General features: G+C 40.1%; 1 protein-coding gene across 3 annotated transcripts in view; it reads right to left on the bottom strand.

Moving 5' to 3' along the window:
* Positions 1-18,030, bottom strand: part of MYO1E (myosin IE) — a 76,624-nt gene that overhangs the window by 20,336 nt on the left and 38,258 nt on the right. For all 3 annotated transcript variants that reach the window (XM_005487826.4, XM_026793924.2, XM_026793925.2), the window contains exons 5-17: positions 15,613-15,700; positions 15,051-15,140; positions 14,120-14,251; positions 12,764-12,898; positions 11,507-11,639; positions 8,041-8,237; positions 6,955-7,035; positions 6,486-6,572; positions 5,103-5,189; positions 3,870-4,037; positions 3,047-3,132; positions 2,394-2,475; positions 1,502-1,608 (exon numbers count right to left, since the gene is read on the bottom strand). In XM_005487826.4, the coding sequence (XP_005487883.2) occupies positions 1,502-1,608; positions 2,394-2,475; positions 3,047-3,132; positions 3,870-4,037; positions 5,103-5,189; positions 6,486-6,572; positions 6,955-7,035; positions 8,041-8,237; positions 11,507-11,639; positions 12,764-12,898; positions 14,120-14,251; positions 15,051-15,140; positions 15,613-15,700 (1,473 nt within the window). The remainder of the gene's footprint in view (positions 1-1,501; positions 1,609-2,393; positions 2,476-3,046; positions 3,133-3,869; positions 4,038-5,102; positions 5,190-6,485; positions 6,573-6,954; positions 7,036-8,040; positions 8,238-11,506; positions 11,640-12,763; positions 12,899-14,119; positions 14,252-15,050; positions 15,141-15,612; positions 15,701-18,030) is intronic.

Here is an 18,030-nt window from a genome sequence, read left to right on the forward strand (position 1 = left end):
CTTTTTATTTCTCTCAAATCTCTTCTGCAGTAAATTTGAGAAACAACAATATTAAACTCAACCTTGAATTGTCACATGCATATAAATTTCTCTTCCCCAGACCTGTCACTAAGTGCCCCAATGAAGTCCTAGTACAATAGGTGAGGTGGGCAATCACAGATGGAAAATGAAGAATGTTGGGATGTTTAAACAGGGATGAAGGTTCACCATTGTAAGCAGCACTTCCATTTCTGTCTGAGCTTGACAGTATACAATCCTTTGTATTTCACTTGGCAAATACAGCAGCTACTGGTAACACACCATCCTCACTAGAGGAAAACAAGAAGAAATCTTGCCCATTTTTGCTCCTGAAGGGGTTTCCTGAAAGCTGTCCTTTTCTCAGGACTAGGACTGTATTTGTTTCTGGTTTCCTAGCAACACCTTCCACAATAACAGGCCTGTTTCCCAATATGCAAATGATTGATTTTAAAAGCCCCTCAATTTTTAACTATAAGTTTATAAATACTTTTCCCAGGATCACTTAGTCTCCTCCTTTGGTCCCCAGTGAGAGCAGAAAATGAAGTGCTGCACAGTAGGATTTTCAGGGTGGGAAAGCTAAAGAGGGTCTGCATTTACTGCCAAGCCCTCAGTGAGATTTTGGAGCGCAGTCCCAACAGCTCCTGTAAGTGCTCTCCATCTGCATGTGACTGTGCTGGTCTGCTGGAAAGGCAGGAAGGGAATTCTGCTGGGGTTGTCCAAGAATGCTTTTTATCAGACTTTGCAAGCTGTTTCACCATGACAAAAATAGCCACTTGCTTTATCAGCAATTTTACCATTTTCAGAACTACTTGGTACATAATAACGAATGCTACCTACACTAGAGCCCCACACAGCTTACACATCCCACCGAGCACCTACCCCAGTGCAGAAAGAGCAGCATCTTCACAGAAGAGGAAGCTGTCTTAAGACAGATGTGATAAACCAAACAGATCATTTCGACAGCTATTTAATGTCTATATAATCACCTGATATGACATTCCAGTCAATTCTTTTTAAAAAGCTGGCTAATTAAATGTAAGTAAAACAGGAACCTTCTCCGCTGTTGGTTATAGACACTTTTTGGCAAGTTTGATACATAAAAGCAGATATAGATCTCCTTCTGGCTTTCCAGCTTCTTAATAGAAGCTATTTTCAAAGCATAAAGCTAAAGTTAGAAGTGATCATAATACATTTGGTGTGCACACTTTACATGGAAAACTGAGTCTTTAATATACTGGTTGTGTTACTCATGGTTTTTCGTAACTGGCAGGAGAAAAGCCAAGAGCTGCACACACCAAGTGCTGATTTAGACCAAGTGACCAGCACTTATCTTCAAAGTTTAGAAGAGATTATGCCAGATTTCCTTTCTGATGGTTTAGAGTATGCAGTTCTGTTTGTAGGCTGTACAATTACAAATGATGAATTTTTGTGGCCTCTTTTGACCACGAGCACTGCCTCTCCTCACACACTCTGTGCTCCATACCTGCTCTCCTCCCAGTCCCGAGACTTCTTGGTCTCATTGGGTTTGATGCAGCGGATGTAGTGGGGGGTGCACTTCATCAGGGTGCCAACAAGGTCGTTGGCTTGTTTCTGTAAACACAGGAAAGCAACAGGATCTGAGCTGAAAGGGTAAATCCTGAGGGAATCCTACAATTATCAACCATCTGCTGATGACTCCATTGGCTAGACACAGGTGCCTTTGGTCCTTCTCCAACAACCAAAGTGTCTTGGGATAATGTGCACCTCATAATAAACTTATCAGTAAAGAGAAGGCACCATTATCTCCAGATATGTAATACATTAAAACTTCTATATAAAAATATGGAGCAAATGCATCAAGTGAATCTGTCAGGGTGAAATGTGAGAAGAGAGGCTGGTAAAACATTGACTTGTAAGTCATGTGTAATCTAAGTGTGTATCCTACAATCAGTCTCCAAACAGAGGCTGGCCTTGCAGCACTTGCTGCCTTGGGCCAGGCACTCTGTGGTCAGCAGAGACTGCTGCTGACCGGGTGGGTGCTGGGTCCGGCATTTCTGCACTGCAGAGACCAGTTATGTGCAGTCAGTGTAGGACATGAGAGGCTGAGTGAGGTGGCTCGCTCATTATGCACATGCAAGAACCATCAACTGCTCCTTTTGAAAAGTCACTGCTATAGGATGCACCTGAATACAACATCTAATGAACACTGATGCTGGGCAGAACAATTGTAACAATGCTGAAACAATGCATCCCTTGCCATGAAGATATTCCTAATATCTATCTTTAAAAATATCAGGACAGTAAAAGAAGAAAATACTTTTAAAAATTCATTTAGCTATTCATACACAAACACACAACCACATATACCCACACCAACACTGCAAAAGGAGACATACTTTGATTTTGCTGCCTGCAGTGGTAGGACGGCCCTTCTTGTCCACTTGAAGGTTTTCAGGAAACAGAGCCTTTATAAAAGGCCTAGGAAAGAATTTATAAAACAGGGTTGGCATAGAAAGACAATTCAATGCAGGCATGTCAAGGAATATGCTGTAAAAGTTGATAGTTGAGCAGAATATAAATAGCTATTTCTATTACTCTTGAGTTATATCAAATCTATTTTAAGATCAGTACTTTCCATGAGCCTCATTCCTCACAGAGACCCTTTGCTATTTTGGTGAGCATGACACCAGACATCTAGAAGACTTGAAGAAATGCACACTGCTTAAAAAATAAGCAGCAATTAATTAAAATACATCACCAAGAAAGTTACTTTGTCAAAACAGTGCCTGTTCTGAGAGGAGCCAGAGCACTGGTGGCCTTGCTTGAGGCCAAACCAAAGCTGCCATTACAGCATTTGGTTCTGCCAGTGCCTCCCTTGGTCCAATCTGCAGAACGAAGGTCAGGGTAATGCAGTGCTGCTGCTGTCCTGCAGCACTGGGATGGGCACTGTTACACACAGGAGTCAGCAGGTGCAAGCAGAGAAGTGTGGCCCTCTGTGCCCTCCAAACCACCACGGCACTTCTGCCCCAAGCAAGGCTGGCTTACGTACAAATCACTGCTCTGCATGAGTTCAATCAAGTCCGTGAAAAGAACATCCCGATTTCTCTCGCAGAATCCATCCATATCATAAGATACCTGGGCCAAGGTGGAAACAGATTGTTTGTGGTAAGTTGAGAACCCAATAATTAAAGAAATTTAAATTCTGTCCTCATCAGTTGCTGTTCTGTACTTTTTGGTTAGTCTGGTAAAACTTAAGATACCACAATGAGCACTAAATTCTAGCATGCATTATTAAACTTTTTTACAACAAACAAAGGAGCTTCATCCTTAAATATAAATTCCATTTAAAGTCAAATTTAAAAACATTAATGGAACTAGTGAATGGAACATGACAAGTGAATTTAATACTGAATTTTACTAAGAAAAGTTTTTGTGTAGTAAGGATTCATTGTTATTAACTGCAGTAAACAATGAATACTCTGAGAAATAATTCCAAAAAAGATAGAACTGCACATTATATTCCCAGTTTTACTGGCATATCATCACCTAAACATCACTTTTATATCTGAATTCTTTAAATTTACTGCTACTGTAATAAACAAATGAGATTACAATAATGAAAGTATGAGGCACTCATTTATTACATTTAAGTTCTGGTTGTGAGAGCAGCAAGGCTCAGACTCCCCTCTCCAGCAAGGGCCATTTGTGAAGGCATTTCTGTCCTAAGCTGCCTGCTCTGTGAAGGGACTCTGTCTCCTGGGAGAATCTGGCTGTGTAAAACCAAGCCAGCCCCCTGCAGGGCTTCCCCCTTCCTCTCATTACTGTTCTCCCTCCTATAAACACACAGAGCTCAGTGAGGATTTTCAGGTTACCTTTCCAGCATAATGATGGATGATGAAGCCCTGGTTCCAGCTGTTGAAATGTTCATGAGTGCCAATCTGCATCTGCAGTTTCTGCAGCAGTGTCTGGTCAGCCCCTTCTCCCACGGCGTGCATGGTGGCACACACATCATCCAAAATGCTCATAATCCCTGGGGGGTTCTAATGTGGTGGGGAACAACAACAGCAGATCAAGGGAGGGGGAAAAAATTATGATGCCAGGTGTTTCCCCCAAAGAGAAAGTTGTCTTTGCTGCAAAAACACTAGAGCAGTCAGGAAGGATTTCCCTCCAATTCACTGAGATTAACTTTTACACCAATATGCAAATAGTTTAAGGAGAGATGACACTTCATGGGATGACAGCAGGAAATAATGGAGGAAACAGTGATTACTGTTGAAAAAACATTAACAAAAACATCAAAACACTCAACATCTGTTTAGTTTCTTTGCTCACTCCACCAAAAAGTAAACTCATGCCTGAGGAAAGCATTTAAATGGACATGCTGTAGTTTGACAAACTCGGAGCTAAATATCTGAGACTGGGAGGGAAATTTTATTCTCTTGCTTGTTATCCTCATACAGACAGAAAATGGGCAAAATCTGATGTGTATGTAAGCATAAGCCACTCCAGTCTTTCAAAACTGTTCTGGCCTCCATGAGGATAAAGAACTATCTGAGAAACATCCTACTTCTGGCCTAAAGCACAACTCAACATTTGTTGCCATCCCAAAACAGAACATAAAGACTTGAGACTACAGAACAGCCTGTGGAGCAAAACCACAGAATTTCCTTTATCTACAGCACTGTCTCTTCACTTGTTTCTGCTTGATTTGCAACAGCACCTGGAAGGGAAGGTGATGCTGTAGCTTCCCCAGACTGAATTCCATCTCCCATGGACACAAGAGCATTGGCTGATGTACAGTATGTCAGTAACGTCATGATATATTTTGGTGGACACAATTTTTTCCCATTATTTTGTCTTTTTAGTCACATGTCAATCATGCTATGGTATAGCTCTCTTTTTGGATGGTATATCTTACATGACATATCTTAGGGCTCCTATAAGACATCTTATGTAAGATTTATATATAGACTTAGTATGACTCAGTAACTGAACAACAGTATTTGCATTTTCCTATGAACCTTCTTTACAGAAAAAGCAGCTGCCCAAATATTTAAGAAAAAAAATCTTGTTGTTTTCTCCACCTGTTTGTTCTAAACACTTACCACTTTGTTCTCTATAAGGTCACACACTATTTTGTTGTTGAAATATTCTATTGGTGTCCATCTAATTCCTTCTTGTACATATTCCTCCTGTTAAGCAAAAAAACAGATGCAAACATTCTTTTGCACTGTAGATGTAGCACTAGATTTACAACACTCCACAGACACAAACTCTGCACTACTCATGTTCAGGAAGACTTGCCAAATGTATGACTGGGTGGAGGTGGGAGAAATGACCCTACTGATAGTTAAATCCAGCTCTCTGCTGCCTAAAAGATGAATTGGAATCCTACTCTGTTCTCCCCACACATTCCTTTGTCATTCACAGCCCTTCCGTGGTTACTGACAACAGCAGGAACATTTCAACTGCATTTATTGTCAAAGCACTTTACAAATAGTAACAAAATGACTTTTACAGTATCTTGACAGTGTACCTAAGTATCCACATCCTGATCTATTTTAAAAATTCAGATTGTGACAAGCACATGGAGGATCAGATCCCCCAGACAACACATTTAGAAATGTACATGAAAGGAAGATGTAGCTTTTTATTTCTGTATGCAACTGCTGTACCTAAAAAGACACCTAAAGAAAGACTGGGGAAAATCAATATTAAAATTCAATTAAATTGACCCAGTCAAGTCAGCTGCACATACAGGGGCTCAGTAGACATTCTGCAGGTCACTTGTGCACCCAGTGCCATGACTGGTTACTCCCCCACAATTGTGTCTGGGCATTCCTGAAAACTCCGTCCCAAAGCTGGTGCCAGCCCTGAGCTCACACTGCACACAGGGCTCCTGTCTCAGCTGCATCCTGTCTGCCCTCCCATGCAGAAACAAAAAAGTGAGATTTGGCAGGAAGACTGTGAGCAGAGAACTGCAAATACTTTCACAAGTATCTTTGTATTTCTCTGATCTATTCCATTCTTACATATACACACATATACATATATAAATATATATACACAAATAAAAACATATAAATATATATGGAATATATAAATATATATATTTAAAAACCAGAAAAGCTGTGGAGGAAATGAAGGGAAGTATCCCCAGTGAAAAGTGTGTCATGCTCCAGGGAAGCCCAGGGATGGAGCCAGGCTGCAGCTTTCCATCCCTGCCCATGAGTCAGACTGCAGCAGCCTGGGCACAGTCATGAGACTGCAGCAGCACCGTGGGGTGGACTGGCTTTGCACCACCCCAGCACAGAACAAATGCCTGCAGCTGATGTGCTTTACAGTTTTAGGGTCAGCCAAAGAACAGCCCTTTGTATTGCTTACAAGGTAGATCTACTGTTGCAGATGATGACACCTTGATTTTGCCACCAGTTGAAAAAGAAATAGCTCATTTGTGAATTCCAAAATAATTTTTAAAATCTGGTTACCTGCTCTGCTTTCAGTGTCAGTTCAATAAAAATCTGCTGCAGTTTTTCATTTACAAAGTTGATGCAGAACTGTTCAAAACCATTTTTCTGTAGAAAAGGAAGCAATGTAAAAATTAGTCTCCTGCCTTATATACAATGATTTTTAGTTCTCTCTCTGGCAATAAGCTTCAAAGCAACACTGTCAGTGACAGATGGGTTACTGACTTTATAGACATTTTGAGGAATTTCAGATCTTCCTTTTAAGATCAATGACTTCATTTCTTTGAAGTTTCTTCAATACCTCATGTTTATTAAGCGAGACATTACCAGTGAAATCACAATGTCCAGAAAGATGGGTTGGGATTTTTTGCTTTCATTCTGGCCGTAGGATTTGTGATTTTTTTTCTGGTTTAAATTTTTTCCCCTCTAAATTACAAAAAGGCTCTCCTAGGTCAGACCTGCTCAAACTCCAAGTATTCCATTGTCATACCTGAAATATTTCAAAGCCATAAATATCAAGGACACCGATGTTATATTCTTCATGGTCCTTCTCCATAGCCTTATTAATAGACTAACAAAACAGAAACAAAACAAAAAACAAAGTCTAGTTTATACAATTAAAATACATCAATATTCTTAAATACTTGTAATTCTTTTAAAATAATATATTTGAATTGAATACAAATATACAGAAAATGTTATTTTGCTTTCACTTTTTAATAAAGTGTTACAAACAGTTAGGAAATGAACAGTATGTTATCCTGCTTTCCAGGTCAGTGAGCCTTTGGATCTACTATCTACAAAAATCTTTCCTTTTCACTGTAATTAGCTCAGTTAAATAAAAGGAGCCAACAGAAAAAGAACAGCTTTAAGTCTGCTCTTTGATGAGTTTTGCTGAGGGTACACTGAATCTCTTCCCCTCACTGTGTAGGTCAGTGAACAGGCACAGAGTGACAGGGTGACAGGGAGGGAGCTCTGGGTCACTGCAGATCCCCAGGGAGCAGATCCCTGCTGCACCAGGACAGGGTCCCCTCCTGTGCAGGTCAGGCACAGAGGGATGGATGACAGGGCTGTTGTGAGGAGGGAGCTCTGGGTCACTGCAGTTCCCCAGGGAGCAGATCCCTGCTGCACCAGGAGCATCCAGGGCTCCCAGCCTCCCGCCAGCCCAGGCTCTGACTCTGAACAAGAGAACATTTTAGCATGGAGAATGGAATTTGGCCCCTGGCTCCACTGCCAAATCCTGCTGCTGAAGGGGCTCTTTGCAGGGAAGTGGGAGCAGAGAGCAGGGGAGCACAAGCAGCCAATTCTGCCCTGCTGAGAAGGAGGAATCCCAGGCAGAACTAGGGACTCTGACAGGAGGGAGATCAGGATCCCACACGGGACAGTCACAGCAGGAGCCTGCAAGCACAGCTCATGTCAGAGGCAGTGCCCTGGGTTTGGTATCCATGGCCACACTCCCACTGCACTGGGCAGGCCTGGGCAGGGCAATGCAGGCAAGAAAAGGCCTGCAAGGAACATTCCTGGTGCCCTTGAACTTGTTTGGATACTTCAGCAGAAACAAGCAAATCCAACTTACATCCACCAAGTAATCAAACACACGGGAATGAAGGGCCTTGGCCAGGGCATCCCTGGTGTAGCAGGCTTGTTCCACATTCAGTGTGACATTAATGGACTCAGATTTGCCTCCCCACTTGCTGTCCATCTGTCTGCTGGTCAGTTTTTCCTTCAGGCGGTCCTGGTTAATTCCCAGGAGAAAAGCAGGGAAAGCTAAAACTGCAAGAAAGATCAAGCTTGCTGGATTATGACTTACAGACTAAACACAGAACAAAGAAAAAAATTATCTTAAATAACAGTAAAACTCACGGAGTGTACAGCTTAAAAATGAAAAGAGGAGCAATTTAAGCCTTCAAAATTTCTCTATGCTCCTCAAGGACATTTTCAACTCTTTACTTACATGGATTTCAATTAAGATAAACGACCTTGAAGTAAAACAGTCAGCTATTTCTGTACATTCAGTCCTTCAAACATGTAAGCTGCCACAGGACATGGTTTTGAACTGTGTGGTTCAAACAAATCACTCTTGGAGGAGATGGAAATAAATGTAGAGCTCACACATGAAATAAAATTGACACCATTGAAAATTCTTTGTAAAAACATGAAATATTTAAAATGTAATAAAAAGTAGGCTGTTTCCTAATATCCTTTCTCCTTCTTTTTATAAGTTAGGACATTGCAAAAAGTTTTCAATTACCTTGCCTTTTATTTTTTAATTCCTTATTCTGTAAGTATTTTGCCAATTCTATTTCCAGTTGTTCAAAAGCAAAGCACAAAAATACATCTGTGCCAAAAGCAGCCCAGGGTCTGGTATTCTCTCACTCAGCACATGGTGCAGATGTTACTGCAGGTGTCACACACCTTAGGGAGTGGAAAACCAGAAGTGCCTCAAAAGCAAATGGAAACAGCTCCTGAGGAAAACTCTTGGAGTTGGCACTGCACCTCCACTAAACCACATGATCCTCTAACAGTGTTCCATTGGTTTCAGATCTACTTTACTGGTGTGAGGAGAATGCAAAATAATCACTCAGGTGGCAACCACTTGCACTTTATGCATCTGTAATGTCACTGCATGACTTCACTAAGCTCTTTAGTACATTATTCCAAAAGTATTTTTAAAATTGGAAATAATCACCAACTTTCTAAAATGTGATTTATTACCATCAGCAAACTGATGAAATTTACTCTGGGGTACCAGGAACCACACAAAGTCCAGTCACTGGCAATGTGTCTGGTAATTCAGAGAACTCAGGATGAAGAGCACATGAAAAGATCGATCATTGTTTGCTTTACCTTGGGAAAGAATGTGGGAATTACAGACCACCAGATATGCTCACATACACTGTTAAGATGCCAGGAAAAACGCTGAACCAATACTAGTGGTAAGAATTTTTGAAGACAGTCTAATGGCAAGGAGCACCATGCAGAGCCCAGAAACTCTCCCTTCCCAGCGCTAATGATTTACTGTAAGGGAAGAGGAGCTGGCCAGCACTTGATACAACTTCACATTCCTAAGATGCCTGATTGTTTTCCCTCGTTATGGACCATAAAGTTACAGTCTGGAAATTATTATAAAGCAGGATATGCATGTAATTGAAAAAATGATCCTCAAAGAGTCATCAGCAGCATTCAGTGGAATAGTTTTAAATGCACTCTGTGAAGGAAAGCTGAAAAGACCGGGCTCACCTCCTGGGCTTCCAGGAAGTGAAAAACAACCCTTTCAATACAATGCAAGTGTAAAGAGGGAGAGTTCAAATTCTTTTCTCCTTCCAAGAGAGAAGTACTATTATTTGCCATGATTTGTAGCATGGAAGATTTCCAGCAAATAAGAACTTTTTTCATCTATTAATATAATCAAAAACTAGAGCAGACTGCAATCACTGGCAGTTTTAAAGATGCATTTGTCTAAAGGGCTGTCAAGAATGGTCTGTACAGATTTGATTCTGACTCAGAGTAGAGCTTTTGGTGTCCCAAAGAATGGCTTTGCATGTTTTTCTGCAATTGGCTGTATAACAACAAGAATGCTAGTGACCAAATTCTTAAACTTTTTATTATTTCAGGCTTACACAAAGCAGGACTGACTGGCGGTTCCCTGTGCTTTATCTTTCATGGTTATGTAGGCTGTGAATGCTTTACTAGTCCTAGTTGGCTAGGACAAACAGTAAACTGGGGGGAGGACTAATGGAGAAGAGAAATGAGACCCACTTTCATCTTCATAATGCAGAAATGATGTGCTGGATGTGGCTATTTCTTCCCTGGCTTCTCTAAAATCAGTACACTTATACTTAAGTCTGATATTCATTCTACTTTCTAATTTCTTCCCATGTATTATTCATACACAATTTATGTATTTGTTTCCCAGGGAGCAGGAGAAACGTGGTGGACATGGCTCATCACAGAAATACATTCACTTCTAATGACTTATTTTCAATTAATGTCTTTGCCATTTGTTATTTTGGTGCAACTCACTCTGTATCCATCTTGTATGGCTTTTAAATATCTTGATCGGATTGAAAGATTTAACACTGTGATTTAAACTGAAGCACAGTAGCACATTCGGAACCAAAAGGCATATAAATACAATGCCACAAAATGTTTTTCTTTGGTTCACTTAACTTCTTAATTTGAGAGACTAGGAAGGTTAACAATTAGTAATTTTTATTTCCAAGTTTCATAAAACAAATAGCAGGAGAATGCTAATACAGTTGAGTGTGAAGCTGACTGCACAAGATAAGTTAGTTATGAATAAAGTATCTAAAAGTAAACAAATGCAATTTCCCTAAGCATTAGACCCATTCTGAACCAAGAATTAAGAGAACACACAGGTATGTCTAAGGTACTGTTATGTGTGTTGTGCTTATCTCTGTACTTAAACTATCCAAGTAGCATAAATCCACATTGGATGCAAGGTGTAAATCACAACAAAAACATTTACAACTCCAAGTCCATGAACATTCCAACACCTGGCTGCTGTGAGCCCACCTGCGACAGGACAGAGCACAAGGGCAGGGCAGAAGTGTCAGCTGAGGAATCTGAGTCAGGGAACACAACTGCAGAATGTAAAGCCTGCATTTCTGAACCTCTGTGTACAGGACACATGCACACACCTGTATGGATGCCCACAGCTGGGAGCTGCTTCCACAGCACAGGAGCCACACAAACCACATCATAAACAGGGCTTTATGAATGTGTGCTGGTGCACTGAAAGAAGCAGAGTTCAAGCCCTTCTTCCAGTGTCTATTATTTCACACTCAAAGGCTGGAACAGGATTTCTCAAATTCAAAATCACACTCTGTTTAAGTCAGTGGCCTTTAACAAGACAAAAGAGGGGCCTCAGCACCTGGTTTTGGCAGAGATTCTCAACTGGCAGCCTGACATTCTAAGAATCTATGCTCTGTTTGGATAAGCAGCTCTAAATTGCAGTTCACCTCCTGCCATCTGGGCTGCAGCCCACGGCTGCTGCTGTAACAGTTTCCAGAGGTACTTACACTCCTCGCTCTCCACTCCTGCATAGTTGCCAACTTCTTTGAAGCTGATGTTTCCCAAATGCAAAATTCCTGCCACTATCTGCAGTACCAATGCCTGCTCCTCTGCAAAGATCCCAATCACACTCATTGCATGCTGGTAAGAAAAACAAACAAATTTCCATCAGTCGAAGATTCTTGTCTTAGAAATGCTTTTACAATGTTGGTGTTAAAAAGTAGAGTTATTCAAAGCAGTTCAGATTCCTAACACAATCAAATTTCATTAAAGCTGAAGTTTCCAAGGGTACCAGATGTTCTACTTCAGCATTTCTGTATTTTTTAAAATTAAATACAGAAGCATCTACACTTTTTAGAACATGCATTAACAAAATAAGTTCTGGAAAAAATAAACACCTGTTTTAAAGTGTCACACTAAAAAAAATAGTTTCATTGCAAACTGGAAAACAAGGAATCTAAGAGACAATGATTTTATTCCTTCTACACAGTCAGTTCACCCACCAAGACTAAGAACTGTGAAGCTGTACTGAATTACTCTAAAGCACAGCCCAGTGTCTGGTTCAGGCTGTGAATTTCAGGCACTTACTAGAAAATCCCCATCACCCCTGGGTTTTGGAGTTCTGAGTACATGACAACTTACAGAATGTCTTCTCAACAAACTGTTTTTCTAAAATATCACATAAGCTCCAATACAACAGTAACAATTACTTTTTAGGCCTTTAAATGTGCTACACACATAGATGTGTTAATACATCTACTTTAAATAGTAAATTCCTAAAACAGGACACCAGCAGTTGGCAGGTCACACAATGAACTGGCTGCAGCTCTGGATAAAGATCCCTGATCTGTTTTCACACTCCCTTTCTCCAGCTTTTCAGCTGTACTGTTTTAAATAAGCACGGAAGGTCAGCCAGCACTGGTAATTCAGCTAAAACAGAGCAGTCTTTTATAATTTTCTTCTAATTCAAGTTAATCGTTGTGTTTGCATTTTCAGATTTTTCATACTCCAGATTATCTGTACAAGTTAAATTTTATTAGATTTGCACCCTTCTGAAAAAGAACAAACTGAAAATCACGACAGCTTTCTACAAAACCTATTTTCAGGGTTAGCATACCTCCTCCTCAAGGCAAAATACAACTAGAATAAGTTATATCTACATTAATTTCTCATTCCCACATTAGCAGATCAACATCTTTGCTAAAAAAGAACAGTGAAATGAACATACATCCTCCACTACACAAATCATACAGTAAAGAACTCACCAGTGTTTCTTGGAAATCTGATTTGTCGTTGATGTCATCCACTTTGTAGGAGCCAGAGAGACTCAGATAGTAATAGTAGTCCATACTGGTAATGCCAAGGCTGCTTTTTTGTTCTGAGGAGGCCCCTTCAATTAGCTGCAGAATAAAAACCCCCAAATTAGGGATCACCCAACAATCTCCAGCAGATAATGAGCAGGCCAGAAACAGGGACTGAGCCTGGAATTACTGGGAGAGATATGGCTGCTGCTGTGCCAGGGATGTACCCTTCCTACCTTCTGGTAATTGCTTAACCCAAAAGACCAGGCTCTCAATTCCATTCCCACAAATGGTTTAGTTCTAACTTCACAACTAATAAATAGCTAAAAATGTGACTGCCTTGAATGCCTTCCATAATCATTAACTCATTAAGAATAGGCAAAAAGGGTTTTCCACCCAGAATGTGTTCCCTAAGTCCTTAGCAGGGATGTGTTTCCCACACCTGCTGCAAGGCAGGCACAGCTGACAGCACACTCAGAAAGCATCACCTGTGGCTCTCCTCAGACCTGTGCAAAGGCTCTGCAGCCATGCACAGACATGGAAGGAACAAACATCAAAACAGAGCTGTCAAAACCCCACAGTCTCTTAACCCTTGTGTCAAACAACCTCTCCAGGCCACAGGAAAAGCAGCAGGACAGGACAAATTGTACATAAACCTCAGAAAAGGAGAACACACAGCTCCTGGAGCAATTTCAGCACCAATTCAGCTTTCCCTCCTGGCAATGGCACTTCAACTTACAACTTACAAGCTCACTTACAAAGCTCTGGCTTGGCCCTAGTTTTGTAGAGCTTAATCAGCAGCACTCCAGCAGGTGAGGACCATGCACATCAAAGACCATTGAAGGCTGGCAAAGTCTCTTCAAACACAAAAACTGGGGATACTTGGACAATTCAACAAAGTGTTATCATAAATATCTCAGAAAAATAAACTGACAATCAGATTTCTCTGTCACAGGAAGTATAGGCCAATAGAGATATATATAAACTGGCCTCTCTCTATATATATATAGGCCAGTTTAAATAGAAAACTGCTGAAAAGTTCTCATTTTCTATTATATTCTCTTAGACTTTTCCAGATGGGAACTCACAATGAGTTTCCAAGCAAGGCTTAGAAATACTGCAATATTCTGTTCTGAAAGGCAGCCAGGCAGGTCTGTGGCAGATGGTGTCTCACCATGCTGCTGAGCTTCCCAGCAGAGACCAGGTTACCTCTGCAGTGTGCACTCAAATCTCTCTGCTTTGACCACATCTATTCAATCAAAAGGAGAAACAGGTCCTAGATACTTTACATAACTCAGAAAGGACTTAGACACTTCTGACCTGGTAAAAAATGTGAAAACTTCTCTCTCCAGGATTCCTCATTACAACTCGAGATTTTTCCAGTAGGAAGTTGGAGATTTTCCCTCCATCTGGTTCTCCACCTGGGCTAAACTGTATTTCAAAGTATTTCCCCTGCAATATATAATTCAAGCTGTTAAATGATTAGTAAATGCAAATTCTAAATTATGCACTTGTACTGTATTCCAAGCAAGGTTACAAGGGTATATCATCTTTATGGATACTTCAAGGTACAACCTAAGCTTACACTCTTGAACCACCATTATTTCCTGCATTTACACAAATCAACATTAACACATCCCATGTTAATGCAAAAGTAGAGAGGAAATCAGTGGCTCTCTTCACTGTTGAGACTCTTGCTCAGTATAAAGGAAACCATGAGGCTCACCTAAACAGCAGGTCAGTTCAACAGATTTACAACCAACAGCAAACTGCTCTGCCTGGAAGCAAAGCAAGGCCACAATCTCCTGCTTTCAGGGAGACATTGTTGGCCAAGTTAGTTGTGTTCATGTGGAACATATCTCACATTGTTAAAGCCTCTGTGTAACTTTTTCAAATGGAAGCTCTGGTGTGCAATTTAGTGAGCAGTCACTTCAGGAGATTATCTTGACCCTTCTGGAATGACAGACTGAAGGTAATTCCTTCCTACTGCCTGTATAATATTAGTAAAGGCTGCAGCCTTGGTACTTCAAAAACTATACCCAGTACATAGAGAGAAAGAAATGCAGGGGAAAAAAAAGCTATACAGAAGCCTCTGATATCTACTGTGGTTTAAAACACACTTTATATCTTTTTCTATCTTTATATCTTATTCAGATTTACCTCACCTGTAGTAAATTGATAGTATACCCCTGAACACTGTCTCTGTAACAGCAAACAAGAGTAAAGTCATCTCGAAGGTAGAGAGACTTACAAATCTGCTGGAGTTGTTGTTCCGTACAGTTTTTGCGTTCCCAAAGGCCTCCAGTAAAGGGTTGGATTGTAGAATAATATCTTTAACATGCTAAAATTTTAGGAAATGAAAGAAATGCAAATTCAGAAATAGACATTTTTAAAGTTCTTACAGATTTTCTAAAAAAAAAAAACCCCATAAATTATATATTAAAAAGGCAAGAAATCCTGCATCTGTAAAAAATTCTCTTGATCATAAGGAATAGAATCCAACAGTTTTTCTTCTACGGCTTTTAGTTCCTATTTTTGAGGAAAATCTTACAGAATTAAACAAAATGCCTGAGGCTAAAACCTGGTTCTTCTGGGCATTGTTCTGCCAAAACAACACAGCTGATAAATGATCTGTTTTTTCCCATCATCTTAAACCACACTTACACATGAGCATTTAATTTTTTGCGGGGGGTTTGGAATCACAACCAATGAAGTCAGAGTAGCATGAAATTTAGGAATCTGCCAGTGCTTCAGCAATCTGTTCTGGGATCACTGATCATGATACTGATCAGTATTACTGTGTATCAACTCACCTGTACTTTAGGACCACCTCCTGAAATTTTGGAGATATAACTCATGATATATTTGGCAGCTACAGTCTTTCCAGCACCACTTTCCCCACTATAGAAAAAGAAATACAAAAATGAACATGTTAGTTTTTAAGCAACTCTACAGTGGGGTAATTTGAAGTTCATTTTGTCCAACCAAGGTGAAGTACCTCAATTAAATACAGCACATTCAGACTGAGTAACCTGGTAGTACAGACTGTGATGCAGTGTGGTAGCAGGGTACTGGGATATGTTTGTGAGTAGAGAACTCTGAATACACCATCCTGCATGGACACCAGAACCTCAGTGAGACTCCAAGGTCAGAAAAGCACACACACTGAGAAACATCTACTTAAACCAAGATACTCAAAAGAGAGCTAAAGACTCCATTCCCATCTATATTTATGGGGATTTCAGGTCTTGACACAAAAACTAATTTGAAAATCTGAGCTGTGCATGCCATGCCAGATACCTAATTCATTTTAGTATTTTTTTGTTTTAGGTGTTCCTGAACAAAATAATGAGGCATTATTAATCACATCCTGAATGACGGAAGAACTGCCTTCCTGCTCCCATGCCTCTTGACACAGGGTACAAGAAGTCTTACTATCCCATACTAGCTCTCACAATTCCTTCCTTCCTTCCTTTATAACATTTCACTTCAATGGTGAATGGTGTTTACACCAGCAGCAGCTTTGCCTTCTTGCAATCAGTAAGTTTCTCAAGAGGGAAAGAAAACTGGCATGGCAGGCAATCCAAACTCCCTGCACTTCATGCCTTAAAGCTTCTTCCCTTCATCTCAACAAAATTCCTCCAGACTTTGTAGGCCTTGGTGCAAGTCAGCTCTGACATTAATGCATTTCCTGTGATCAGGACAACTACACCAAAGCAAAAAGGACAACACACAGATGTTGGGTCAAAACACCACAAGAAGAGCTAAAATAGCTTTCTCTTTGGTGAAAAGCTGTGCTATCTTTAAACTCCTGAACAATTTCAGTGAATGTTGTTGACTCTTCCATCCTGCGCCCACTTGTTCCTGGATATGGATCAAATGCACATCTTTTCCTGCACAAACCTCAGCTGCATCTGCCAAAGAAACATCAGCATGTCCTGTACAGGAAAGGGACTCACTGAGAACAACTCAGACCTCTTTATCAGCATGACTAATAGACACATTTTTAAAGGTTTCATTCTGGAAAAACTCCCCAAACCGCCAAGCTGCAAATGTGATTTTACATCTTTAAAGCTTCCAAACAATACAGAAATACTAAAAGGCTCTTTTAAATTATTTTCCCAGAAATGTTTTCATGCTTTTGTCTTCTCTTGACTACAGTTTTATAGATCAAACTGAAAACTTGAAAGGGTGAAAAAGTACTTACTGAGCATCCATCTGTGGAGCACAGACCACGATTATTATTATTCTTCTGAGTCACCTTTTCCTAACAACCAAGAAAGCCTGTATTATGCATATCTACTACATTCACAGGGACAGACTTTGATGAATGGCAAACTGCTTTTAAAAGTTCAAATCATGAATAGTTCAATAATTAAAATAACATTTCTTCAAAATCTGCTGGCACTAAATTTGTTCTTTCTGTTGTAAAACCAGACAAACCAACTGAACCTGAATCATACTCTAAGCTTACAAATTGCAGTTTTCAGATGAATACAGGGGAGAATCCGAGGCCAAACATCGAATAAATCTGATCAGGTATTATTTATCACACAGTAAAAATATAACACGTTTCTATAAGCTTTTCTTCACTGCATCCATTATCCTTCTCCTCCTTGCTCAAATGAAGTGTGGCTTGCATTTCTTATTCCATAGTGTCAGCCACAGAACTGCCCTGGAGCAACAAAGCTCTGTTTTATTGTTAGTGGTACTGGAGAGTGGTCCTTTCTAGTAAATTAACTTGGCCAAAAGATTGCCTGCCAGAGTTTCTTCAGATTTATGCATGCATACGCTGTTTTTCAGTTTTAGGTTTTTATTGATCAAAGACCAGCAAATTGCTCCAATTAAACTAGAATAAAACAAGAAGATGCATTATTTATGAACCTAAGTAGCTTTATCTGATGGGATGGTATCCTGCCCCCACTAAAGCTCAGGTATTCAAATGGAACAGGGAAACTGTGCCATTCCTGCCAAATGCTTCTCATGCAGCTGCTTCATATAAATCTTACTGCTCTGATGCTATTAACACTATTTTAAGAAGATGTAAGAATCATCTAACTTGGTAGTTTGAAGTATGTTGGAAGTATGGAGGTTTTTAGAGCTTGAAAAAATTCTTAAATTGGCTTAAAGTGGACTGTGTGTGACAATTTTCTCACAGACTTTTCTTGCTAAAAATAAAACTAGCACATAATCTCAATCACTAACAAAAATTATAATGCTTTGAAAGATAT

Source organism: Zonotrichia albicollis, chromosome 11 (genome assembly GCF_047830755.1).
Source record: "Zonotrichia albicollis isolate bZonAlb1 chromosome 11, bZonAlb1.hap1, whole genome shotgun sequence".
Classification (NCBI taxonomy): domain Eukaryota; kingdom Metazoa; phylum Chordata; class Aves; order Passeriformes; family Passerellidae; genus Zonotrichia; species Zonotrichia albicollis.